This window comes from Pundamilia nyererei, unplaced genomic scaffold, assembly GCF_000239375.1.
Source record: "Pundamilia nyererei isolate P.nyererei 1_Seehausen unplaced genomic scaffold, PunNye1.0 scaffold00352, whole genome shotgun sequence".
Taxonomy (NCBI): domain Eukaryota; kingdom Metazoa; phylum Chordata; class Actinopteri; order Cichliformes; family Cichlidae; genus Pundamilia; species Pundamilia nyererei.
Window position 1 is genome coordinate 143,967 of NW_005187753.1, and position 27,479 is coordinate 171,445.

Consider the following 27,479-nt stretch of genomic DNA (forward strand, 5'->3'; position numbering starts at 1 on the left):
GTACCTCTGGTGCAAATTACTGACCTCTGTCATCATTTTAGGTGGGGGAACTTGCACAATCGGTGGCTGACTAAATACTTTTTTGCCCCACTGTATTTAAATCCTTCCGTATTATTTAGGTTTGCTCACTTACAAAGAAATTAACTTTTTCATACTAGTTTAATTTTAATGGAGAGAGATAGAATATCAACCAAAAATGTAGAAAACACATTACACAGATGTTATAAGTGGATTTGCGCGTTACTGTGTTACTGTTATTTGATCAACAAGCAAAATATGACTTTATAATGTCTCGATTCAGTTTCATCTCATCACAACACAACACTCTCTCAAGGCTTCATTGAATCCTTTAAACACTCACTGGCAAACTTGCTGGGTGCTGGGCAGCTCTCGGGTACCTAACTCGGCTTATGCTGAGTTGGCCAGCCTCTGTCAGAGTGGTCTGCCCACCATTGCTTCTGGTTCTCTTGCTCTTTGGACATGAGGGCCCCATGTGGGTTGTCCCTTCTTCTCCTGCTGGGATGTGCACGCAGTTGTCATCGAGATGTGTGGCCTCGGGTCTTCAGTACTATGGGGGCTGCACCCTGGTCACCTGGGTCTCTGTCTGCCTCTGTATTCTGGGAGGTGTGGATGCAGCTTCTCACCCTCATTACCAAGTATATTTGTTGACAGACACACACATTCAGAACACAACAAGATTGTTTGTTTGTGCATCTATGTTTTTTTTTTCTTTTATTTCCTTTCAGGCGCTGTTTGTTTTCTGTATGTGTTTTTTCTTACAGGTGCAGCAGTTGGAGACATACTGAGTTTTTCAACTTGTGCTCTGTCCTTTTATTGTCAGTGTTTCACAGAGATTTCCTTCCCACTGTCGCTCAAAGGGAGTTATAATTGTTGGGTTTTCTCTCTGTATTATTGTAGGGTCTTTATCGTACAATATACGATATTGATATTGATGCGACTGTTGCTGTGGTTTGGGACTACCTCAATAAATTTGAATTGAATGTAATCTGGGTGCCACATGGGCACAGTGTCAATCCCATGGGAGCATGAGTTCTTGCTGAGTTGTAGGGGACTAAATACGTTTTTGGTTTTTTTAATGTATAGTTTATATTCTGTCTCTCTGCAAGAAAATGAAAATACCATAACAATTACAGACTGTTCATTTTATTGGCAAGTGAGCAAACTTATAAAGTCCCCCTGCAGTGGACTAGGCCAACCCTGTCTTATCTCAGGCTAGACTATTTTCTCTTATAAAAGTGGTTTCTCTCCTACATTGACTTTAACTGTTTTTCCTCTTTAAAATAAAATTTTGATGAGAAATACTGGGTATTTATGTAATTGATCTTGTCAACCTTTAGATGAATAAAATATTTCTTATCCTTACTGTACTTACAAATAGGGAAACAAGAAATTGAAGTTGTGGGACTGGAAAGTATTTGCCTGACCAAACATATTGTACTTAATGATTGCAGCAAAAGGAATGTCAGTTAAATTAAAGATAAATAATAAGAACAGTAATAATAACAACAACAAGGATAGAGAAAATGAGACTGTGTATATGGCCTTTGATGCCAGATAAGAATAAAGGCCAGAGAAGCTGATTAAATTCTGTCTCGACTACCAACATATTTGCAGCTTAAATCTTTCTCGGTATAGTGAAAGCTGTAGACCTCCATCCAAACAACACCTCGGAGATTTCCTCTAGACTGCTCCCTTAAATGAGGTTAAAATACGCATAGTCTGCTTTTTTTTTTTTTTTTTTTTTTTTGGTAAATTAATGATGGCGCTTTGTCGTCCCTTCGCTCACAGCTCGGCTCCGTTCAAGCGTTTAGATTCAGTTAAGAGTCGCATTCCAGCTTACCTTCGACAGCCCACACCGACGGCAGCATCCATAGAAAGTACAAGATATCCATAATCACAGATATTCCAGACTTATGCCTGTTAAAAGCCAGTGTATTCATCGCGCAGCCGTACAGCTGTGGTCGGTTTCCTGTGAAATCATTTAGAGATGGAGAGAAGCATCCTTATCATCATCAGTGGCACCAAGATAAAGGCTGAAGCGCTGCTGTTCAGGCCAGGTTGGGCGAAACCAAAAAAGAGGGGGCAGAAAAGCAGCGGAAAAACACAGAACATCGGCTGCGCCTGACTGGACACAAGGGTTTGGGTTTTTTGTTTCTTTTTTAAAACAAGGCCACCAGGGTTAATTGTGAATAGGCATTAATATGCATTTCCGTCGGAGGAAAGTGCTTTTACTCAAATTTATTATTACACTTGCCTGTTTTAATTTTTAACCTAAATTATTAAATGTTATATTTGCCAGTGAAGACGCTTTGAAAGACCTTTCTTTACCATTCAGTGTCAGCACAATCTTTGTACCTAAGCAAATTTTTTATTACGTCACTTAACACTAACCTACACATAACTCAAGGAATGAAGCCAGTGTTTTTAGCATAGTAGCAATTACCAACCCCATCCCAAAAAGTAGCAACACTGCACTCCTGCGCTAATTTGCAGATCTGATATTTTATTCACTACAGAACACCAAAAAAGTTTTAAACTGAGGAAATGAATATAGCATCCAATCTGATTTTCAGCCTTGTTTCATTGTAGATATTTAGAATTCTTTTTTAATGATATTGTGTATTGCAGATTGATTGATTGATTGATAATATTTTATTCATCCCGAGATGATGAGAAACTCAGTCTTTGTACAATTGTACACTGAGGAATGTTATTCAGAAATGATTTCACAGCAACTTTAACCAGCAAATAAAATTGGCGATCATGTTATTGTAGGTTATTGTTGTGGGCCCACTTATTAATTGTCATTGTCAGACCTAGCTCTACTCCAGTACTGTTTTTTTCTTTCTAGTTTGCGGTTTGTCATTTCTCTTTAACCTTCTTTTCTTTCCTTTCTTGGCCCTAACCCCCAAGATGGCTGTTTGTCCCTGAGCCTGTGTCTACCTGGAGGTTTCTTAATGTTAAAATGAGTTCCTCCTTCCTAGGACTGTTAAGTCATTGTTAGCTTGTTGCATCCTAAAATAACTGTCACCAGTTCACAACTGTGATGTGAACTGGTGATATAAAACCTGAACTGAAATGAATTGGATTCAAAGACAAGAGGCTGTTGTGCCAACTTTTTAACCCTCTCAAGGCAGGCGTTGCAGATTTGCAACAGTTAAAAGCTAACAACCTGATTACCCCACATACATATTTTATGAGTTTTTTTTACTCAGAAGTACCACTGCAGGTATTCTTTTGTGCATTAGCAACAAAAACTTAATTTGAGCCTGAGAGAGTTAATGCTTTTGATGCTTATGCTTTATTAGATTTATAAATCCATTAAATGTTATGGATGCAATCTTTGGCCTTTCTACATAGCACTGGAAAATAACGTTTAAAAATTTTGTCTTTTCACCCTACATGTGATATATTTCAGACGTGTTATTTGGACTGGATGAGTATAAATAAAATAAATTAAAGTAAAAAACACAACTAACCTGTGATATGAGGACATGTTTTATTTGGTCCTTTTGTCATTGAGAACTCAATAATACCTTTGTTGCAAGCTGCACTGCTATCATGTCCATAGAGATTCTACAGCCGACCTGTCTGAGACATTCCCTAAGATAAGACTGCAGTGGATGAAAGAGACTAAGGGAGAGGGAAAAACAGAGAGTGAGAAAGGGATAGCGCTGCCAGTAAAGCAAGAGAGAAAAAGAGATAGAGCTCAGTGAGGAAATAGAGCAGAAGAATATGGGCATGACAAAAAGGAATCCAGCCTGCCTCCAGATGAGTGAGAGCTGCAAAACAACAGATTAGAGAAGCCTACGGCTTGTTCCTATGGAAACCTATGCCCAGGGAGACAGCAATGGAAATGCAGCAGATTGTAGGTCAGACACACCATCAGCGAGCCAATCAGAAATAATCTATCTTGACTTATGGGTCAGTAAAGCTGGTGCCTTTCTTTGGCTGCTCTCACTGTTGGGGTCCCAGCGAGCAGAGCAGAGCAGTGCAGAAAGTGGTGGATCATTTTTAAAAACAACGCGACAAAAACTAAAACCTCTATGGCTCATGAGGTAGGGTGGCATTATAGGAAGCCCATTCCTGAAAGACTTTCAAATAATAAGAAATAACAGAGTGGAATAATTTGCAAAAAATTTATTTCAATTTAGTTGAATTACCAAAAGCCAATTCACAACAGCAGCTGTTTCAAGGTGTTTTTACTGTAAGGTACACTCCAAAAGTCACAAGATCCCCTGCAAGCAAGTACAGGGTGCTGGCTGGAAGGAAGATCTCCCTTGATCCAGAACCAGGCTAGGGGAGGGGTCACCATCTAGTAGATGGTGACCCCTCCCCTAGCCTGGTTCTGGATCTACTATTACCAGTTACAACCAGAAAATATCAGTTTTATCTTAAGGGTGGCTTATTGGATACCCTTAAAGATAAGGCGAGGCATCTCGAATGACTGAAGGGACTGTGCACCTCCTTTGTGAGAAGGAAGGAGGAAGGAGGCCTTAGGACAGACACAGAACAAGTTGGAGAGATTATAAAATCAAGTCTGCATTGTAGGTCACAAAAGGATCATTTCTAGCGTTCACTGATGCTGTCTCTGTGCGATGATGAACTTTAAAATGAATACAAACATTTTTTGGAACTTCATGGCAGCAACACCTCTCAAGAAAGTTTGGACAGAAGAAACAAAAGGCTGGAAAAGTACATGGTACTAAAAAGAAACAGCTGGAGAATCTTAGGGACAAATTAGATTCATTGACAACAGTAAAAGAAGAGCATCTCGGAAAGGTTTAGCTTCTATGTGTATATTTACATTTTACACAGTGTTCCCACTTTGCACAGGTTAGGCCTGCCTATCTAGCCATATATCTATTAAAGACATATGTCTGTCTGTAAATAGCATTTATTTAAAGTCCACAGCGCCTTCTAGTGGCTTGGAGAGGCACCATTCTGATTCATTTCGTTTACATTTGAATTATTTGTTGCTGTAGTCACTGATTTGTGTTTTATTTAAAATGCAAAAATGATACAAATTCTTCAACATTGTTCTGACTACTTAATTTACTCAAATTGTTGCTGCTGAAAATAGCTCTCTTGCAGAATCAACAGGAAGTGTTCAGAGGGTGAGGGTTCAAGAGGTTTCGATTCCACAGCCTTCCTTACGTTTAGTGGTGTAACCCTGTAGATTATGACGTCATGGTAAAGTAGGAATAGATTCCACTCTCTTACTGGAGCTCGGGATAACAGTCAGGATTAAGTGCATGTAGTAGATGGCCAGTAACTGCTCATGAGCAACAGAGGATCAAGTGGCCTTGCTGACTTTTCTTCTGTGTACCTTAAGGAAAATAATTGGTGGATTTTTCTAGTCTGATGATGAAGAATATCATAGAGATAATGAGGGGCTTCTGAGGAAGGCGTCTTTTCACTTCATTGGTAAGCTAATCAATTTCTAATGCAACTCATGTTCAGGGACATTTTTATATGACAACACAAAAAAGACATGAGACTAAATTTTCAAATGGCATTAAACATACTAGCATGCATTTGAGCTATGAGTTTTATGTTGGATTCAATATCTGATAAAAAAGAAAATCACTAAAACATTTGTACAACTTTTTTATAGGCTTTGCCTGCTGTCTGTAAGAACCATTAAAGAAGATGAAGGTGAAATGGACCATGTTTGGCATGATTGTCTTCTTTCTGCTCTCTGTAGTCATGACCTGCTGCTTCATATGGCAATATAGAAAGCCAAAACTGAAGACAGGTAAAGAGCTGCTAGCCATCATTGGCTTACACTCACATGAGATGTACAGTGTTTTTTAACCTGTGAGCTGGGCCTTCTTATCCTCTTGGTGTAAGTACTTATATGTAGGAGCTGTAGCAGGATTACACAAAGCTGGAAATAGCAGTAGGATCAGCAAGGAGCTAAAGCAGACTTTAACTCAGGCGGAGAGATAGCAGTGTAGTGTCTGATGGTGTAAAACACACTGGGACTGAAGTAATATAAGAAACAATCCAGGTTTATAACTTTGTGGCCCTAGGAGAATTAAAGCATTACATAATAATGAACAATGGGATTGTTTTGGGGCTCATGTGTACACGCTGAATTTAATAACCGTTTTTTATTACATACGTGTTAGAGTGTGTCCCTTCAGTACATTAGAAACTGCATAACACTCCTGTTATTAAAACAACATTTATTATTAATGTATTTCCATTACTGTATTATTACATGTTCATATTTAGTAACAGAATCAGAATCAATCAGAATCAGAATACTTTATTGATCCCTGGGGGAAATTATTTTTTGTTACAGTGCTCCATTATAAACCAACATTAAGACAAGACAGACAATACGCTAACTAAGAATAGTACAATATATACATATATATATATACATAAGTCACTCATAAATAAATAGCTGGAAAAGAAACGTGTAGTTGCAGCAGTAACCAGTGTGTTAAGTGGATGCGTTGTACAGGGAGATGACCACAGGCAGGAAAGATTTCCTGTGTCGTTCAGTGGTGCTTTTCGGTAATCTCAGTCTCTCACTGAACGTGCTCCTGTGACTGACCAGCATGTCATGGAGTGGGTGGGAGGTGTTATCCGACATTGTCTTTATCTTGGACAGCATCCGCCTCTCCGACACCACCTTGAGGGAGTCCAGCTCCATCCCCACAACATTACTGGCCTTACGGATTAGTTTATTAAGTCTTTTGGCATCTGCGACCCTCAGCCTGCTCCCCCAGCATGCAACAGCATAGAGGATCGCACTGGCCACAACAGACTCATAGAAAATCCTGAGCATTTTCTGTATGTTGAAGGACCTCAGTCGCCTCAAAAAATAGAGACGACTCTGGCCCTTCCTGTAAAGTGCTGTGGTGTTTTTAACCCAGTCCAGTTTATTGTCAATGTGTACTCCAAGGTATTTATAGTCCTCCACAATGTCAACACTGACCCCCTGGATTGAAACAGGGGTCAAGTGTTTCCTGGTCTTCCTGAAGTCCACGATCAGTTCCTTGGTCTAGTCAATTAAAAGTGTGTCAACTACCAACCATCCAAACAGACAGACCATGATATTCATTTACTTATACCTAAAGGGTCATCAAAGCTTTTTTTGTTTTTAAAGAAACAGTCATTGAAAAATGCTACTTTTCACATAACTTGTAAAATAAATATGGCTTGATTTCATATCCTCAAATCTAACACCAGCAGACGCTGTTGATAACTTACACTGGTCAGGCCTAACATTCTGACCGCTGACAGGTGAATTCAAAAACATTGATTAAGTCTTCATCATGAATCCTGTTAGTGGGTGGGATATATTAGAGAGAGAGTGAACATTTTGTCCTCAAAGTTGATGTGTTAGAAGCAGGAAAAACGATTAAGTGTAAGGATTCAAGTGGGTCTGACAAGGACCGTATTGTGATGGCTAAAAAATGGATTTCCAAAACTGCAGCTTGTGTGGGGTGTTCCCGCTCCGACAGGGTAGCTTAAATTGCAAATAATGTTAATGCTGGTTCTGATAGATAGCTATCAGAATACCCAGAACATCACAGTTTATGGAGCATGGGGCTGGAAAGTTGTAGACCAGTCAGTGTGCTTACGCTGACTGGTCTACAACAATGGACACAGCAGTATCAGAACTGGACCTTGGAGCAATGGAAGAAGGTGGCCTTGAGGTCCTGCCATACATGCTAATACAGGATAATGCACCCTGTCACAAAGCAAAAGTGGTTCAAGAATGGTTTGAGGAGCACAACAAGCAGTCTGAGGTGTTGACTTGGGTTTTGGATTCCCCAGATCTCAATCCAGTTGAGTATCTTTGGGATGTTCTAGCGAACAATCAGATCCATGGAGCCACCTCGCAGCTTACAAGACTTAACGGATCGGTTGCCAATATCTTGGTTCAGAGACCACAGCGAGGCTGAAGGAACCAAGTTGCTGAAACTTCTCTTCAGATTGTCCAGTGTGTTATAGAGGAGGTGGGAGTATACAACAAGCAGTTCTTCTGAACTGACAAATCCCCCTAGAGGTCAGAATCTTTAGATATGTTGATGTTTGATAAATGTTTTTGTTTTTTGTTTTTTTTGTTTTTTTGAAGGGCCCTTCTACATAAATATGATAAAAGGATACATATGTAAACCTACAACTGTAAGATCTGCTATCACAGATGGACAGGGCTTCAGGTTTCAGACATGATGAGTCTGCCTTTGCACCTCTTTTTACAGAGGGATTCACCAAAAAAGTGACAGCAGAAGAGATGTGTCCTCGCTTTCCGGAGCCTGTGCCACTCAAACATCCCATCACATCACTGAGGATTGCATTAGAAAAAGTAAATCTGTTCTGGAAATAATGAGTATATATTGAAATGTTGTTGAAATGTTACCTTTGGTCTTAATAAAGCTTCTCCTAACAGATAGATATACTCTTGAGGTCAAGAATTCACACCACCAAGCTACCTTCTATATCAGCAATCATGGTTTTAAATGACTCAATTCTATGGAATGGAAACTTTGGCAAGAGGAACACGAGCCACCCCTCCTCACCTGCACCCAACGAGTACACAGCGTACAGGTGAGATGTATTATTTTGCACAAGGTATAGTACTGAGGTATAAGAACATAACATATGAAGAAAAAGACATATGAAGAAAAAAAGAAGTGGTAATTTGTTTAAATGAGTCCTAAAAGGTTCTCATAATGCTAATAGTTTAATTTAAATAATTACTACCATGCATGCTGTAACCAGCAGTGTGATTCTTCTATTTGATGTGAGGCGCTGGGATTAGACCATAATTGCATAAGGCAAGCTTTCTTTCTGTGATGTGTGCAACTAACCCATTAAGTATGATAAATGCTCAAATCTGTCCAGTGGAAATATTATACATTAAACCAGGATGCATTTATTTATGGCACCATTTTATTGTGGTGTGCTTCCTTGCATTATTGTGACAACAGAATTGCAAGCCTCTCTAAGATCTTCCCCACGTTGATGCTATACAAACTATGGGAGGATGGTCTGGTGGACTCTTTGGATGACCCTCTGGAGAAGTACTTAGACAACTTCACTATCAAGAACCCACTGGGTAAAAGCAGGCAACCAGCATCCTCATCAGTCAGGACCCTGGGCATCAACACCCCTGCACTCACCCTGCGCAGGATGTCCAGCCATCTCTCTGGTAACCCCACAACCATTTTTTATATACGGCAGTCATCCTTGATCCATTAAAGCAACACAAATCAAATAACTGTTGAGCCTGTGTAGCCAGTCCAGACCTCTGAAGCATCAGTGTCACAAAGACTGACTAGTCGCATTGGGAGGGACACAGATAATCCACTTACAGAAACTTCACTGTAAGTCCTAAAATAACATCTTTGTTTGATAATTATGAAAAACTATTATTTTCATTGTTCAGCTTCCAATTCAAAATGACCATTAGAGATCAGAAAGTGAATGCCACCATTATATAGCAGAATGTTGCCGTGGTTACCACTGTCACCTAACCCAACAGCTTCCTCCCAGAGACATACATGTTAGGTTAATTGGTTATTCTACATTTCCCATAAAAGTGAGATCAACATAGTGCTTGAAATGTATAAAATAACGCGCTGCATGGATGCACAGTTGAAATAGGACTTGCAGCCAACAGTGCTGTGAGTGGTCAGCAACAAAGTCTGCAATAAGCAGCACGCAGGGTAGTGGTGACATAATTGTGTCTCAGTTTCAACCAGATGACATCGTGTTCCAGGTTTTGTTTTCGGTAACTGGTTATTAGGTTTAGGAAAAGACCTTGGTCTGGGTTTAAAAAAATCTCAGAAAAGCTTAAGAAATGTTTCTTAAATGTAAGAAATTATGAATTTTCTAGTTTACCAGACTGATGATACCAATACGCTACTCACATGATAGCTAAAGTGCAATTAATTTTAAAGAATTAACAGCGATAGGGTGGCAATATGTTGCAGTGGTTCGCAGTATCACTTCCCAATAAAAATGCTTGAAACTGACTCGAGGCTGGTTGGAGTCTGTCTTATATATTGTCTCTGACTTCCTCTTACTTTCTAAAGAGGTTAACTGGTGATTCTAATTTGTCAGTTCATGGTTGTCTGTCTCTGTGTGTTGGCCCTGCATTAAACTGGCAAAATATCCAAGGTGCACCTTGCCTCATGCATTACAGGAGCTGGGATCTGTGACTACCCTGAATTGGATAAGCTGTCCAAAAACTGATGGATGGGAAGGAATAATAAGCTACTTGAACAAATAATGGGATCATTTTTGACAGAGAGATAAACTTTTCCCAATATAGGTGAGGATGATGCCCTTCTGATGGGTACTCCTATTACGTCATAGATAAACAGTAACGATCAATATAGGTCTGACACAATATAATTCATAAAGTAAGCACATGCCTGCAACCCACTGCAGCACGCCACAACAAAAGCTGCTAGACAAATGATGAAGGAAAGGCAATGTCATGGTTTTACAGGGACATAAGTGCAAGTCACAGGAGGCAGAGTAAAAGACCGATCTTTAATAGTGAGCTAAAGGTCTTACAGAGGTGACCGATCAATAGCGCTCTCAATCGTTATGAGTGCCTCAGTAAATGTGTAGAGCTAAAGAAATTTAAAACTAATATCCAGTATGTGAGCGATCACTTAATCATGTGATTACTGACAAAAACCCTACCACAAGAAATAAATGTGCATAGTCAGTGAGCTTTTAATTTAAATTCTCCTGGAATTATATGGCATTTCTTTACATCAATAGTTGCCTTAAGGTGATATATATTATAGGGTAGAAGGCCTACAGAGCCCACCTGAGAAAAAGTATTTTTTATAAAATGTTTAGGTCAGTGAAGGTTTCATATACAAAGTTTGGTGAAATAGTTTCATGAATCACTTTACTAAAGCATAAAGTCATGAACAAAATACCTTATTCAATAAGGTTTGACATTTGTACAGGTTTACCAAGAAGATTAAGGTCAACTAATCTCCTTTGGAGTGGAGACACACAGGAAGCCCTTAATTTGTTACAGGATGACGTCCTTGTAGCAGATCCAGGAACTAGGTAAGTTACCTTATTTCTTTGTCAGTATATATAAAGCTTCATTTCTTTGATATGTTTGAAAATTGGGGACATATACCGCAGTGGAAGATGATCTGGTCCCACCTGAGTAGTACTCTAAGTGATTGGCATGAGAAATGGGCAGAACAATTACATTCTCTTCAACTAGAGGGCAGTATAACCAAATGCTCCGATTAAATAGGTTGCAAACTGCCAGTAAAACAGAAGAAGAAATTACATAATAGTCATGCTGTGAGATGATGTAGCACATAATTGCAGTAGATAAATATTTGAAAAGAAATCTGAAGGCCTTAGCATGAGTAGGTGGTCAAAAGAAAGAAAAAAAGGCATACTGGGGACAAACTGAGCCAATTTCGCTCTACCTGGTGCGTGGGGGAAAAAGATCAATATGCTTTTTGTGATATTTTTGTTTGGTTGTGTGCCGTGTGATTTTTTAATTTTTTAATGTGAAATATGTGCCGTGGTTCCAAAAGGTTGGGAAACACTGCTATACCTAGTATACAGACTATAATAGTCTAGTATTTTTTTTAAGTACTCTGTACCCAAAGAGGATTTGCCAACATCTGTAAGATGATTTTTTCTTTTCCCCCAGATGCCACTACAGCAATGTTGCTTTTCCTTTATTAGCCAACATCTTGGCCCAGAATGTGACTGGCACTGACTTTGAGAGCTGGGTTTCAGACAACATTCTGAAGCGGCTCAGAATGGAGGACACTGGTTTTAATTTTACACCAGCAATTCAGAGGAAAATGGCTGTGGGCGTGTACAGCAATGGAAAGCAAGCTCCCCTTTACGACCTTGGCTGGTACCGGCCTGCAGGTCAGATGTATTCCACAGCAGCAGACATGGCCAAACTTATGATGACTCTTCTTGGTACATATGATGTCATTCTGCTCCGCCAAGACACCCTGAACACAATGATGACCCCGATCATCCAATGCCACAGAGGTTACTTTGCCAACTTCACTGGCACACCATGGGAAATAAGTGAACAGTTTGGCTACAGCGTGGTGAGAAAGGATGGTGACCTGGATGGATTTGCTGCTACCCTCTCCCTTGTACCTCGGCTCAAGCTGGGATTGGTGATCTTGATGGCAGGAGTTCGGCCAACAGACAAAGACCTTGTGAGCCAGGCATATAGCTACCTAATCCCAGCACTTGAGAATGTTTTCAGGGAAGCTCAACAACCTGTCAGAGCACCACCTGACCCAGCTCCATATGTGGGATTTTACACTTACAGGAATATGACATTCTATGAGATCAAGGCAGATTCAGATGGTGTGCTGCTCATGCAGCAGTGTGGACCACAGGTTGACACAACTGTCCCATCTAAGTATCAAATTATTAGGCTGGATTATCTGCAGGACAGGGTTTTTAGGGTGGTGTTTGAGAGGCCATACCCTTGCAAATTGAAAGTAAATAATATCTCAGTCTCCCTGGAGGCACAGGACAGACAGCTTTTCAATTTTTACCTTTTCAACAAGAAAGGTGTGGCACCAGGGTTTGACTGCCCTGGACTCAATACATATAGGATGATGAGGATAGCTGGCAGACCATACTTTACCTCATAAAGACTGCACCTTTAAACAAGTCCATTACTAAAACTGTGAACTGTATCAAGGAAATATGCTGTGAAAAACTGTTTTTGGCTGTGTAGGCAGTGTCAAGACTCTCTTGTGCAAATCTAAAATCATCAATCCAGGCTGTGTTTTAATATTATTCACTGGTAATCCTCTGTTAGTAATATTGATTTAGTTTTGTATATTTACATTTATTTCTGAAAATCATCCTTTTACCAAATTGTTGGCACAAGAAAAGCAAAGTTTCATTATTGTGCATAGTTTTTGGTCCTGCAGTGTTGCAGCATCACTTTTTATCCATATCCTAGGGGAAAAAAGTAAATATGTGTCTATGATAAAGTGGCAAGAGAATAAATAAATCTGATTTTGTAGTCTGATTTTTTCCCTGTAAGCATGATGTTTTATGAAGTGAAAACATAAATATACGTACATGCAAGTTTTCCACATTTACTAACCCCCTGAAGATTTGGGAAAAAGATTTCAAAATTTATCAGCCACAACATGACAACACGTGAACACAAACAAGGTTAAAAAAAAAACAACCCAAGGGTGTTTTTTAATTTAATAAGAAAAACTAAGACACAGCTAAGTCATCAGAGGCCTGTATTATGAAGTAGGATTTTAGCTTAACCCAGACAACTTCAGGTCTAACCCTGAGCTTTCTGTAGTACCCTGGAAGTCGTCTTGTAGGACGACTTCCAGGGTAAGTCGTCCTACAAGTCGTAACTTGTGCTGTGAACCAAACCTGCTCCAGATTAGTGATCAGCAGGTATGAAATGACCACCTAATGACCAATCAGTTCTCCAGAAAATAGCATCAGCATCCTCAGAAAATTCCTCGGACCTCTGCAAGGAGAGAGAGAGAGTGTGTGCGTCTGTTCTAAAAGCATTAATATAAAATAGGACACCTGACCTCAAATCAAATTTGTTGGTACATTGTGTTTGAATTATTTCTGTGCTTAATCTTCACTCTGAAAACCTTAAACAGCACAGAGTCTGTACTTGAAAAAATAAACCAAACAACTTTCACTTCACGGATTCCAAACTGTTCAACCTGAGCTGTCCCTCTGATGTACTCATTTTTTAATTCTGTCCATCCTGCTCATCTGTGATGTAATCCTATCTCTGTCCTTATATATTGATGACTGAATTACCTCAAAACTGTTCATGTTAAGTACTTTATGAACGAGAAAATGAATCAGAGTGCCAGTTAGCTGGTTCAGGTGCAGCAGGATGGGAGGAGTCACACAGAAACAGTACTTTATTCACTGTGCCCAGTAACGTTGTTTTGCGCTGCAGCAGTCTGTGCCACAGTGAAGTAAAGAAATTGTCCGTTGTGACGTTTCTCCCATCAACCAAAAACGGCTGCATCAGTTTCATGACCACGTTATCTGCCAGCCTCTCTCCCTTCTGACGACTGGGGTCCTTTCCCAAGTAAGGAGATGCATTGGAGACATATTTGGTCTCCAAATCCGTGGCCATCCAGAACTTGATCCCAAATTTGTCTGGCTTGGTTGCAATGTTCCCTCTAAGCTGCGCACGTGCGCAATTGCGCACTGCTGGCACGGTCTCTGCGCACAGAAAATCTGCGTTGCGCACAAAAAAAATCTAACCTGAATTGAAATTAAAATTTCAACAATTCTGTTTTGCAGTGTTAGTCAGTAAGTGACTGGCTGCTCCCGTATGGGATTAGAACGATGCCACCTTATCCCATAGTCCAGCCAATAATGCGATTCACATACGCAGCTAATCAACGTCGTTGACAGGCTATGACAGCGTCCTTATGTGTCGACACCGGTGCTTTAGCTAGCAAAGCGGCGTGGCTGATGTGGAGTGAAGCCACGGTAATGACAACGTGTAAACCGTTGGAGATGTGAGCAGGACAAACGGAACAATTGACGGAGAAAGTGTGGACTTTATACCAGTTTTTAAATTGTGTTGATAGGCCACGTAAAACCAGAGTTATGATAAAAATATATGCAATGTTTGGTTTTCTTCCTGAATACTATCGTTGTTTATATTTACTGCGAGAAAAAACGCTCGAAAGCGCTCTCTGCCTGTGAGCAAAAACAAAACCAAAAAACCCCACCCTTTCCTATTGGTCGAAAAAAGTACCATGTCGACCAATCAAAAAATGATATGGCAAGTTGTTAAGAAACGGGGGGAAGTTGTAGGAGTGACGGCGGTGTTTTGAGACGTGAGAGACTTGCGACGTTTAGCGCAAATCTTATGTAGTTAGTGTGTAGTGTAGTCAATAGTTTTGTTGTGTGTCAGAACAATGAGGCCACTGCTGAATGTTACAGGTGTTACAGCAGTGATACATCTGCTGTTGTCAGGCCTGCAGGTACCAGGCTGTTGTTCTCCTTTATGTGGACAGAAATTATTCTTGGAGTGGCATTAATAATTTGTGTGGCATCAAATTTGATGCAGAACACCTGATTGTGCTGTAAATAGTTTGAAATGTTTATTTTTAAAAAATAGCTGCCAAAAACTTTGTTGTTTGCCAAACTGCGGTACTTTTTTGAAGAAGTAACTATATAATTAATTGCCCAGCATTGGTCATTATATACTGTATTTTGCAGACAGAGTTACAGGACTCTCTCCCAGACCACAGACTCAGACTCATAATACAAGTCAGAGCTTTATAAAAAAAAAGAAAAAAGAAAAGAAAAAAGAATAAAGTTGTGTTTTCAAAATTTGAGTTCAAGTTATTTTTACTTCCAATAGTGTTGACATACTACACAGGTCAATGACTACATTTTTGTTTTACATTCTCATTGTAAGTGGGCTAAAGCAGTTAATTAAAAGTAGTCTAACATAAATGTAAATGCTGTAATTTGATTATTTTAATAGACCATGTAACTAGGATGGATTCGATGCTGCCGTGACCACAGTGCACACGTCTGATGTCGCTCACAGTGGTCCAAGGGATCGCTCAGGGAGTTTGTGTGTTTGCTCAGACACATGAAAAATTAGAGGGAACATTGCTTGGTTGTGTGAATGGACAACAAACCTTGGTAGGGAACAGCTGTTCATCTATGGTCATGTGTTCTCCTGGAGTGAAACTCTTAGCACAGTTCTTGTTGAAGCTTGTCCAGATGTCGGAGATTGTCACAAGTTTGTCTGTTTTCACCCGTTCTGCCTGCATGTCCTTGTCATCAAATCGAAGGTGTTGCATAATAGAAATGAATCTCAGGGCATTGTCTCTGTGATTACTGGCACCAGAAATATCAATGTCACTCATGTCACAGAACTTTTCATTCTGTTTTCACACATTTTTTTTTATAAATGAAACAGATTTGTGTTTCTATATATTGTGAATGTGTGTCTTTCATATTTGCAGGTCAGTCAATGTGTGGGATATTTTGTATAGACACGGCAGGCATTTCTGAAGGTTATAACACAGAGGTTTGGCCTGCCTTGGATCTGAGCTGTGGTTTGCACAACAAAAGCAGTAGGAGAATTGAGCTGACGACCTGTGAAAATCTCAGCAGGGGTGAATAACACCTTGGGACTTGCACCAGAAAATAAAAAAGTCAGTAATTCTAGTGCTAATTAGGACTCATCGGTGAGGTAAAGTCCAGTCCAATCTATATCCTTAAGGGAAGAATATTTTCAGGAGACATGACTGAAGCGTGGAAACAGCATTGTGTCTTCATAGCCTGGCACTGAGGTGGATCGGCCAGTTTCAGGGAAAGCGAGTGTGGATCTATGCCGGGAGCTTTTGCTTGTGGGTGATTCTCCCCTAATGGAGGTTCTGAAATTATAATTTCGCTGAGATGGTGAGCGACCTGAGCCACTCTATAACTGGATGGAGCAGAGAGGAGTTCTGATGGGGTGAATAGATGTAGAATGATTCCCAACAGGTTCCCCAGGATGGCCGGTAATGTTCGGTCTCTCTGAAGCCTGATCATGTCATTTAGAAGAGAAGTGTTTTGGTTTCTTGAAGTGCCTGGAGGGAATTTGATGAAAGTGAGCAGTAGAGGTTTTCGTCTGATGGTATGAGGGACGAGGGGCCCATGGTGAGCACAAATCATTAGATGCTGATGGGTGTTTGCATAAAAAAAAGATTACAAACAGCACGTAGATGGAGAACCTGAAGGAGCGTGTCTGAGGTGTGGTCCCACTCCTGAAATTCAGATAAATTATCTTTGTTTGGTATTGTGGTCTTGTCGTTTCTGAAATGTGTTTGACAGAATAGTAAACGATCAAAGTGTGGAAAAGGAACCATTCAGAAATTGTTTTCATGCTTAAATTTATTGCAAGTAAAGGAAGCACCTGAAGGGTAGAACATACAACTTTGATGCAAAGAAAATAAATCACACTTTTTCACGCTTCGACAGGAATGTTGCTCTTCATCACTGCAAACGTACTTATTCATGATATCAAACTGTGTTTGGTCATATTAGCCATAAATATATAAATGAGGCTATGTCCGTACACATACACAGCATTTTCGATCAGTAAAAACTTCTGCCAGGGTGAACATTTTCAAAAACTACATTTCTACATTTACATGTTGGCAAAGAAAATGAATATTTGTCTTGTAACATCAAACGTGTTTTCCATTATCTCTTCTTTGATGTCAGACTGTGTGCTGTGTTATTGTTTGTGGGATTTCTTCAAAACTAGGGTTATATCACCACCTGCTGCTTTGGCACATTCTCAAAAACACTTGACACTGATTGTGCCATTTAAAAAAATACCTGTGTTCATGTAGATGTAGCCTAAGTTGCTTTCTTAGGCATGGATTTCTTGCAAGCAATGTTCATCAACCTGCTAAAGGGCGCCACATTTCCTCTGTTTTAATAATCTGCTCATTTTGGTGTGGAGGCAGGGGTGGAACAATACACAAGTTAGTGATGATTATAAATATAGACATCTTAACACGTTTATTATAGCACCACCCAGTATACGCTTTACCTCACAGATGCCCAAAATTAACAGCATTAGTACCAAAATGGTTAACCTGCCAGTATGTACAAGCTCTTTAATCAAAACCATATAATACTTATTAAACTGATGATAGTGTCATAAAAAAAAGTGAAAAAAATGTGATTATTGTTACTCGAGAATTTTAAAATGTATTATTTTAATTATATTCTTATTGAATAAGATTCAGAAATTAGAGATATTTACTGGCAATCATGAACCAAAAATGAGTTTTAGTAAGTTCTCAGAAAAAGTTTAGTGCTGGCTTCGAATTGGGTGTAAAAAACATAAATTCAGTTTGTGACTTCCCTAATAATCAAATTTTTGGCAGATCTGTCTTTTAAATTTGTGAAGCACTGTAGGTTTGTTTGTCTTTCTAGTGAAAATGCTACTAAACTAGATGTGACAGTAGGTGGTGGCAAACACTTCTTTTCTGACATTAAGCCAAATGTTCATTTAGTGAGACTTTACTTCAAAAGGATTATGTTAATATAAATGTTAGCAGACAAAATGTTAATGTCACTGGACTGTACTTTTCCACTCATGATAATGACAGTGTGTCAGCAGGATACAGATGTTTGCAGCCATCCAGAGCTTAAGCCATAGAAACCTTTGCCAGTCCCTACTGTAATCCCTGCAGTGCCGAGAGAAATTCTCACTGAGTAGTACGGATAGCATTTCCCTTTCTAACAGATAAGGCAATATGACACCAGGGAAGAGTGCAGCTTGAGTGTGTAACCTCCTACGCTTTCTGGATCATCACCTGGAATTTACCTGCAAAGGCAGAAAGACATTTTTCGTGTTAGCTGACACAAAAAGAAGAAACTCACATTGGCTTTTCATTTTTTCCTAGTTTAGTTCAATTTGAGTTGCACTATATGAGTAGAGTAAAAAAAAAAAAAAAAAAAAATCGGATTTGATGCGCTTTTGCCTGCAGTGTGAACGTAGCCTAAATCCCAGCCCCACCTTGCATCCATCTGTCACCTCTGCCTTCACTTGTTTCCTGTTCATGATTTCCAGACATCTTCCAGACTACCATCTGATGCTGCCTAGCTACACACATTTCACCACTGTCTCCCACACTGGTACCCTCTCTACCTACCTACACACTAACTACATTCAATATCACCACTTTGACTTCTAGCTTCAAACTCACAATCCTGTCTGACATGCTCTTCACCTCAGCAACACTATTCACACCTGTGACTCTGCCCATAAAAACCAAAAACTATACCTTACTTTAATCCAGAGTCATGTAAAAATCACACAAGTACTCTCCATTTAAAATATCTGAGGCATATTTCAATCATGTGCATGGGCAACACAAACTTCTCTTTCTGAACCACTCAATGGCATTTTAATGGAATTGATTCAGCAAATAAAACAAACCCCCAAACCTCAGTTTGGAGATGACTGATAAATGCTCTTTAAAAAGATTTTTGAATGACTAAATCCTTACATGAAGGCATGACAGACACCTCAGAAGTCACAATACTCTTCACTCCCAGATTGGATAGAGCTCCTCTCACCAAACCACATGTGAAGGCCAGATACTGCAGGAGGAAAACAGTTACTTCATATGATGACAGTGAATGGTCTCACATATAAAACAGGGTCACAGTATATGAACACCTTTACTCTTATCAGTTCCTTGAACAGTTATCTTCTACTCCAGCTGGTTATTCAACCAAAGAGCCAGACAGTTTTAATTCAGTTTTAATTTGCTTAGCCTCATCCACCATAGCTGGAAAACTCAAAAACCAGTTTCATTTGTATGTTTCTATGCTCCACCTGGGCCCCAATCAGAGCTTCTGTCTGATGTCTCAGACATTTTGTCTGATTTAGTACTCAGCTCAGATGTCAGGAAAAATAATTAGTGTGGGTGACTGTCCATGTAATCTTAACACAGCATTTAATTATTATTGTAAGGTAATTATCTTACAATATAAAGCGCCATGAGGCAACTGTAGTTGTCACTTGGCGCTATATAAATAAAACTGAATTGAATTGAATCTGTTTCACACTGCACCTTCTGTATAAGGTATAATCCAATCCTTCCACTCCTATATCTCAGCCTTGGTCCTCTCTGCTTTGAAAGTCCATGTTCACTATAGCCATTTCCATCAAGAACTACAGGCTGTAAATACTGTGGCCTGTGGCACTGGTTCAAGCTATATTCTAAGCAAATAAACTGTTAACAAAGAGTGAATGAGCATTTGATACTCAGTACTGAACGACAGGAAGACTGAGACCAAATGTAGATAAACAATGTGATTGCAGCATTAATCACATCTGTCACAACAGCACTCATGTAAAACGGATACAACTTATCATGTTTGGCCATTTATACACAGATAAAAAACAAGCAATTCTCTGTTCTGAAACTCATCAGTTCTCCTTTTTTAAAAAAAAAAAAATCAGTAAACCTTGATAAGAAGGGAAGTCAGGTGTTCCTACATTTCATTCGATCTATGGTGTCTTGTCTCACTGGCAAAAGAAAAAACAAACAAACTGCTAATTGGAAGGTTTATGATAAAGGAGAACTAAAAGTAATCTGAACCTGTCCATGTGGCATCATCAGAACTGAATCAGTCTGTTAGACAAAGTGTTCTGCTGTCTGTCAAGTAAGTGGTGCAGAAGCTGGTCAGGATCCATCCATACTGGTTAACAGTTTGTTGACTGACCTCCTTTTCACCACAGTTTGAAAAAGCTGTCCAGTTTGCCATCAGTCACAGAGCCAGCCTTGCTAGTAAGTTTATTCAGTCTGTTACTTTCACCAGCTCTGATGCTGCTGTGGGCCAGACCACAGCAAAGCAAAAGTACAGTAAACTTACCACCACTGACTGAATTATTTTACTGCCCATGTTGAAGGATGTTCTCTGCCTGCTCTCTATTGCCTCTACTGTGACATGTTATAAGAAGTGAAATTAAATGAGTTTAATTTTATAATCCAGCCTTTATTCAACATAATTGTCTTACTTTGTGCACATAGCGCACACTTTTCTTACAGATTCTCTCTTTTGGTGTCAGTGTCTTTCAGGACTCATGCTGCTCACCTCTGATGGTATGATGTGCTACTGTGCATGTACATGTTGTCTCAGTAAAAGAGACAGTTTGAGAAGCAGAGAAAGTCTTTTAAAACAGACCAGTAAAAGAAAAAAAGCACCTTTGGGGCATGTTCCAAGTATTGTTTTCCCACTGACAGATGACTCAGTAATCCAAACTTATTGTCCTGCAGAACATAGATGCCCTAAAACACATGATCATATGATGATATATGACATCAGCAATGACACACATCAGCAGAACAACAAACAATCAATCTGACAGGAAGTAAGGCAAAATATCACAGTACTGGCATTTATATATTACAAATATATTATGGATGACAAAAAGGAATTATCATTTGGGTGGCTGTGGCTCAGGTGGTAGAGCAGATCAGCGACTGACTGGAAGGTATGTGGTTCGATTCCTGGCTCCTCCAGTCTGCATGCCAAATATCCTTGGGCAAGATACTAACCCCAAATTGCCCTCCGATGCGTTCATCGGAGCGTGAATGTGTGCGAATGCTTATTAGTTGCACTTGAGTTTAGAAGTGCTTGTATGATTGGGTGAATGAGGCATGTTGTATAGAGCGCTTTGAGTACTCCAGGAGAATAGGAAAGCGCTGTATAAGAATCAGTCCATTTACCATCATTTAGATTTGTCAGAGGCTACATTAATAAAAAACAGGATTAAAAGAAGAGAAAACAGACTTCCCAGTGACCTGGTGATTGGTTCGAAGGTTGTCGATTTGCTTCTTGAATACACAGGTCCAGAAGTCTTTACATATAAACTTCATAATGTCCAGCTCATCCTTAAACCGTGCTGTGTCTTTAGTCAATCTAGAGGGAAACAAAGAGATGGGTAAATTAAACTAGGACATCATTCATTGACTTTCAACTGCCTGCTCGCTGTAAGATGCATTTAAGGAGAATGCGCCTAGTATAACTGTGCACATGACCCATAAACAGTATGCTGTCTGTGTAAGTGTTCAGACAGGTACAGGGTAGTTTTGAGAGCTTGAAAAGAAGACAACTGGAGTTTTTTTTTTTTTTTTAGAGTTTTGCCTCTCATCAGTTCAGGGAGTGCAATACGTAATAAACCCCTTGTGGTGACTGTCCCATTAGAGGTGATCCTGACAAACTCCCTACTGACGCTATATGATGTGAACTATTTACTCACAAATCCAGGATTACCTTGATTTTTAATCATCTGAGGCAACATGTACATGCAAAAACGTGCTTACAAAAATGGAAACATCTTAACAAATGATCAGCACATTTAACAACACTTGTCATAAAGTTCCCTAACAGACAACAGTAAAGGAACTCCTTATAATCAGAATTTAAAAAATGTATTTGGATTTCATTAACAGGTGACAGTGTTTTATGACAAAGTCTTAGTGTAGTTGCCCTGCAGTAAGAAATGGAGGATGTGGACTGAGATCCGACAGATATACTATGAAGCCAGAATAATGACTTGAGACTGTCAAATCTGAGTGAAAGTGCCTCTCTTTTTACCTGCTAAATCACTATGGCAACAGAAAATTGCCATTCAGAATTCAAAATTCAGAAGTTTGACGCACAACACAGATTTTCTGCTGTAGGAATAAATTATTTGTGCAGTTTGTTGAGTGAAGCACAAACTGTGCGCACTTCATCAGGGACTGCGTGTGCTAAAATCATCAGATTAATGATTTGGTGCAGCAGTAACCTTTTTGTTATTTGCAACAATGTTTTATCATATTTTATGCTTTGATGCATGCACAATCATCCAGGTAAGTAAATCCCCAAAAATCGGTTCTGTTCATCTGGACATATGAACATTTCTCCCATTTCAGTGGGAGAAAAGTTTCGTCACTCATCCAAGTGACAAAACGTTTCATCTAAGTGACAAAATGGGAGGTTTGGAGTCTTCTCACACCCCCGTTCTCTGCAGCCTGTTGGAGCGTGGGGGCTAGGAGGAGGACAAAAATGACAAAATGTTTCTCCCACTGAAAACACTATGTCCAGATGAACAGAACCAATTTTGGGCGGCATCTTATATGCTCTTCAGAGATTTGTACTCACCATTTTATCATCTTCATAATGAGGTGAGATGGCGAAAGCAGACAAGTTTATTCAGTGTTTACTTCCCCTGTGTTGGTCCCCCACACCTAATATTGTGTGGGGGACCAACACAATATTAGGTGGTGGGTCATAATGTGATGTCTATCAACTAGGCAGCTCTTTCTCTTTCTTTAAACATTTAACACATGTTGGGGTCAACTTGAAAGAAAAGCAAACGTAAAATGTAAAAGAGAAATCCTAGATCAAATATGATGTGGTATTTCAAAGTGATATTTAGAATGCCTATACATAATTTCCCAAGTGTTGGCAAACAAAGACATTTTATGAAGTTTGACTCTGATCCTGGTCTAAAGTAGGGCTGGGTGATTTGAGGAAAATCCAATATCATGATACACAATATATGTCTAAATAACCTCCAAAAATAAAAGTTATTTTCAACCATATAGTGCCTAAAATTGCACTGGTATACTCATTCAAATCGACCATTCAATATATTTGTTTCTACTTTGAATACAAAAAAATCTGAATGAATTAAAATTTTTATTTTAACAGTTTTAACATATTAACATAACTATTAACATTAACATATTTTAATACTTCAACCGCTCATTAGGGTAAGTATCTAATCAGCCAATATAATGGCACCAACTCAAACTGAAACTGGGCACAGAAATGGGGAAGAAAACTGACATTGAATGTGGCACAGTTCTTGGTGCCAGAGGGGCTGGTTTGAGTATTTTAGAAAACTGCTGATCACAGCAACAAAAAAGTACATCAAGCAAGAATTCACGAGAGAAAATAAAACAATTGAAATTAAAAAGGTGTTCTTTTGTGCTTATGTTAAGAGAATTTTTATTTTAGTTAAATCATTAAAGTATAATCAAGTAGAAACAAGTATGCCTTATAATCAAGTGTTTATATATTTTCACACGGTAAAGCTTACTGTTGAAAAGAACACAATGTATTCCTTGCTTAAGTGTGTGAGATGTTTGACAAAGACAGGATATACATGCATTCTTTACTTCAGTGTCTGCGATGTCAGATAAGCATGAATACTGCTGTGTCGTTGTTTTTCAGTTTGTGTGCAGAAGTTAGATAGCTAAGACAATGCCTGAGCTCTCCCCTCTTCAGTTGAAAGAGGAAGTACTATGTAACCCATTTTGCCTTATAAATAAAGCGAGTAAACGGTGCTCGGGGTGTTAGTCTGCTCAGAGACTCTCACCCGTGCGCACGTCTTTGAAACTCTGAGTCGGTCTGCCAGTGTCTCATTTCTCTCTTACTGTGTTTGAACAAATGTCAATTGTCAACCCCTTGACAGCTTATAACATACACAAAAATGTGATGTAGAGGCTTAATGACGCATTTGCAACGTGTGGGATGTCATGGTGAATTACATGCAGACAGCTTAATACTGAGTATATTCAATATATCACCCATCCCTAGTCCAAAGTAACAAAAATATCCAAAGTGATATTTAGAATTCCTATGCGCTACATTACCAATCGTATTCACTCACCCGTTCAAATCACTGACTTCAAGTGTTCTAACCACATGTATATAAAATCAAGCACCCAGGCATACAGACTGCTTCTACAAACATTTCTCTCTCAGGATCTCTCAATTCCAGCCTGATAACATGATAGGATGCCACCTGTCATGAAATTTCCTCGTTGCTAACTTTTCCACATTCAACTGTTAGTGATATTAGAAAAAGTAGAAGCGCAGGGAACAACAACAACACAGCCACAAAGTGTTCGGCCACATAAACTCACAGAGCAGTGAATGGCAAGGCGCATAATGAGCAGAGGCTGCCAACGTCAGTCGTTACAGACCTCCAAACTTCATGTGGCCTTCAGATCAGCTCAAGAACAGTGCTTTGAGAGCTTCGTGGAATGGGTTTCTAAAGCCTTCCCAGAAGAACTGAAGCTGTTATAATTGCATAGAGTGGGTCAACACCATCATTAAACCGTATGGATTAAGAATGGGATATCACTCATGTTCATATGTGGTTTATGACCAAATATTTTCGGCAATAAAGTGTTAAATGTCACATGATATTTTAAGTCTTCATACATTTTTCTTTCGCAACTTTTGACCGATAAATCATGAAGTTGACCTTAAAGACCCTGGTGCTCTAACGACAACACCACGAGTGTAATATTGTTTCCTGACTGGCCCAGCCGACTCGACTGACCTGAACCCCAGAGACTCTGGGGGTTTTTTTTGTTGTTGTTGTGTTCATTAATGGTACATTAATGGTTCATTAATGGCCACCCACCTACAGCTGTGCATTTCGATTGCATTTTCTGAATGGGAATCCATGTTGTAAATCAGGCTTTGTACATGTAGTGCTTTGATTTGTCGAAGTAAACGGCATGCATGTTTGCAGCAGTCAAGGTTATTACCTCTCTATCAGCCCTTGGCCCACTCTGAATCCAATATTCTCCAATTTAGTGACATTTCTCCCACTCTCCTAAATACAGGGTAAAAGACAGAAACATTAACAACAACACCAAATAGGTCACTAAACTCCTACTGAGAGCTTCTTACCGTCTCTCCTTCTGCTGACTTGTAAATGTACTGTATCACCTCGCTGTGTAATAACTGGAAAGGAGCTTCGTCTGCCATTCTTCCTGCTCTAGAGCCAGCTAACGACGTTGTCAGTGGTTAAATCAGTGTAAGACCAGGAATCATATCCCTTCACATAAAGTCGAACAGCTACAAACATTTAGCATAAACAACTACTTCTGCTTCCTTGTTGCTCTTGAGGAAAATAAACATGCCGCTAGTCTATTACCGCCACCTGCTGGCCCGGAGTGTTATCTGGCAGTAAATATTATTATTCTCCCCAGTATTGTTATAATTAGTGATATTCATCTAAGTGTTAGGACATGTGTGTAAGGTGTACTAGATTAAATATGTTACTTCATCTTTGGAAAAAATAGTGCTGTCTGTTTTTTCTTCCCAGTGTCACCAATTGCTGCTTGTTACTGGTTGTAAGTTGCTATACGAATAATACTGAAATAAATATCTGCAGCTTTGCAGCATGGGGAAAAATTACTTTGAAATCAGTCACATAATAAACTGAGTGAAGTAGATTTTTCAAGAAATGAATGTATTTGTCATTAACAGGTATTCAGATGTAGCACTTATCACATGCCTTGTCAGCCTACAATAGGAAATGACAACATGTTCATTTAGTGGCACAGTGCTGCTCAAGTCAATGAATTACTGTTGACGTTTGAGGGTTTTTAACGTTATTCTCTTAACTCTGGATTCTGGCAGCCCTGCTGCCCTCTTGTTGTTGGACCTGACAGAGGCCGACACAGTTGACGACCTCCTGTCACAGCTGGAATCACTTGCTGGCTTAAAAGGTCTGCTCTTCAGTGGTTTTGGTCGTATTTATCTGGAAGGACTTTTTATGTGAACAGTGGTCCCTACAGCTCGAAAATAGCCCCTCTTAATTATGATGTACCTCAAGGCTCAAGTTTGGTTCCAGCCTTGTTTACACTGTTTATGTTGCCATTGTGGTCTATTTTTTCATAGTATAACTTATTTATTTCACTATTTTGCAGATGACTTGCAGATGTATCTGCTTTTAAAAACAGGCACAGACTCACTTCAGCTGTTATTATGTTACCTTGAAGACGTTAAACTGTGAATGTTGTTTTTAAAAACATTTAAATTAAATGGAAACAAAACAGAAATTGTCATTTTTGCCAACTCCTTTAGTAAACACATTGACTGTGCTCTGGGCCCCTTATCTTCTTATTGTCAGACAAATGTTAAAAAAGAGGGTTCCTTTAAACTGTGTAGGTAGGTGAATCCAGTAGTCCAATCTGGCTTTTTCCATCTGAGACAGCTAGCCAAGATAAGGCCTTAGCTGGAAGGTATGTCTTTATCTTGGTCCACTATTCATCTGTTCATTACTTGCAGACTGGACTAATTCATTGCTCTGCACTTTGGTTTGGAACATGCTTACAGTCTCCAGTTGGTCCAAAATGCAGCTGCTTGTCTGCTAACTGATACAAAACAGAATGAGCACCCCAGCATTGGAATCTCTACACCTGATTCCTGTTACTTACAGGATCCAATTTAAAGTTGTACTCCTTGTTTTTAAATCATTACATGGCCGAGCCCCTTCTTATCTATTTGACCTCCAATTTATCCCATAGTATTTGTTTATAGTAGGAAAGCTTAAATGATAGATCAACTGAAGGTTGTCATTTTGAATCCAGGGTTCAGAGGCTAAATGAAATGCATTGTGTTAGAGTCTTGTTAAAAGCTAGTTGGCAATGATAATCACCCGTGTTACTCTCTGAATGTCTGAATGATTCAGCACTGCATAGTTTTTGTTATCCTATTTTAGACAGCGATGGCATCAGCTGCACACTCCACAGAGGCCCAGAGTTCCTGTTAATATCAGAATTATCTGGAAATTAAATTATGTCCTTTGAGATTTTGACATAAGACGGACAATGATATGAAACTGAACATTTAAACCATTTTAGATCCATTACACTGACAAAGAACTCTGGTATTCTGGAAACTTTAAATAAAATGTTAGATTTGAAAACACAGCAGCAGAAGGTTTCATAGAAGTGTAAGTTGTTCTTTTCATTTAATCACAGGATCCACATTAGTCCACACTGTTATCAAACGATACATTCACCCTGGGTGAGGGAGTGTGAGGGAGAACATCAGACAGCTGTCCTGTGCCAGATGTTCTGTTGGCCCACTGAGACATCATTTCAAAA

The 27,479-nt window shown here is 39.3% G+C and overlaps 3 protein-coding genes across 5 annotated transcripts in view; 1 reads left to right on the forward strand and 2 right to left on the reverse strand.

Moving 5' to 3' along the window:
* The window catches only part of LOC102201399 (ephrin type-B receptor 2-like), a 102,772-nt gene extending 100,680 nt beyond the window's left edge, over positions 1-2,092 (reverse strand). For both annotated transcript variants that reach the window (XM_013915718.1, XM_005752297.2), the window contains exon 1: positions 1,862-2,092. In XM_013915718.1, coding sequence (XP_013771172.1) covers positions 1,862-1,961 — 100 coding nt within the window. In that variant the 5' untranslated portion in view covers positions 1,962-2,092. The remainder of the gene's footprint in view (positions 1-1,861) is intronic.
* Positions 2,093-5,239: 3,147 nt separating this feature from the next.
* On the forward strand, positions 5,240-13,036 carry LOC102201682 (putative beta-lactamase-like 1). 2 transcript variants are annotated; one of them, XM_005752298.1, is made up of 7 exons: positions 5,240-5,448; positions 5,639-5,779; positions 8,247-8,350; positions 8,435-8,592; positions 8,976-9,196; positions 10,977-11,082; positions 11,693-13,036. In XM_005752298.1, exons 2-7 carry the CDS (start codon positions 5,674-5,676, stop codon positions 12,669-12,671), a joined length of 1,674 nt encoding a protein of 557 aa, XP_005752355.1. In that variant the 5' UTR covers positions 5,240-5,448; positions 5,639-5,673; the 3' UTR covers positions 12,672-13,036. The 2 variants fall into 2 exon arrangements, with proteins under 2 accessions (XP_005752355.1, XP_005752356.1); XM_005752299.2 differs by lacking the exon at positions 5,240-5,448 and adding an exon at positions 7,819-8,050 and having other exon boundaries at positions 5,730-5,779.
* Positions 13,037-16,917: 3,881 nt separating this feature from the next.
* On the reverse strand, positions 16,918-25,498 carry trappc6b (trafficking protein particle complex subunit 6B). Its single transcript, XM_005752300.1, has 6 exons — positions 25,273-25,498; positions 25,128-25,195; positions 21,378-21,495; positions 20,778-20,861; positions 19,071-19,164; positions 16,918-18,385 (listed from the first exon to the last, which is right to left on the reverse strand). Exons 1-6 carry the CDS (start codon positions 25,348-25,350, stop codon positions 18,354-18,356), a joined length of 474 nt encoding a protein of 157 aa, XP_005752357.1. The 5' UTR covers positions 25,351-25,498; the 3' UTR covers positions 16,918-18,353.
* Positions 25,499-27,479: the final 1,981 nt, after the last annotated feature.

Excerpts from the sequence above, each read along its gene's own strand:
- LOC102201682 (XM_005752298.1), top strand. The coding sequence starts at position 5,674 with ATGAAGGTGAAATGGACCATGTTTGGCATGATTGTCTTCTTTCTGCTC. Across the intron at positions 8,351-8,434 it reads TGAGGATTGCATTAGAAAAA|ATAGATATACTCTTGAGGTC; the intron begins GTAAATCTGTTC and ends TTCTCCTAACAG. Across the intron at positions 9,197-10,976 it reads GATGTCCAGCCATCTCTCTG|GTTTACCAAGAAGATTAAGG; the intron begins GTAACCCCACAA and ends ACATTTGTACAG.
- trappc6b (XM_005752300.1), bottom strand. The coding sequence starts at position 25,350 with ATGGCAGACGAAGCTCCTTTCCAGTTATTACACAGCGAGGTGATACAG. Across the intron at positions 21,496-25,127 it reads GGCCAAGGGCTGATAGAGAG|ATTGACTAAAGACACAGCAC; the intron begins GTAATAACCTTG and ends GTTTCCCTCTAG. Across the intron at positions 18,386-19,070 it reads GGTGTCTGTCATGCCTTCAT|GTAAATTCCAGGTGATGATC; the intron begins GTAAGGATTTAG and ends CTGCCTTTGCAG.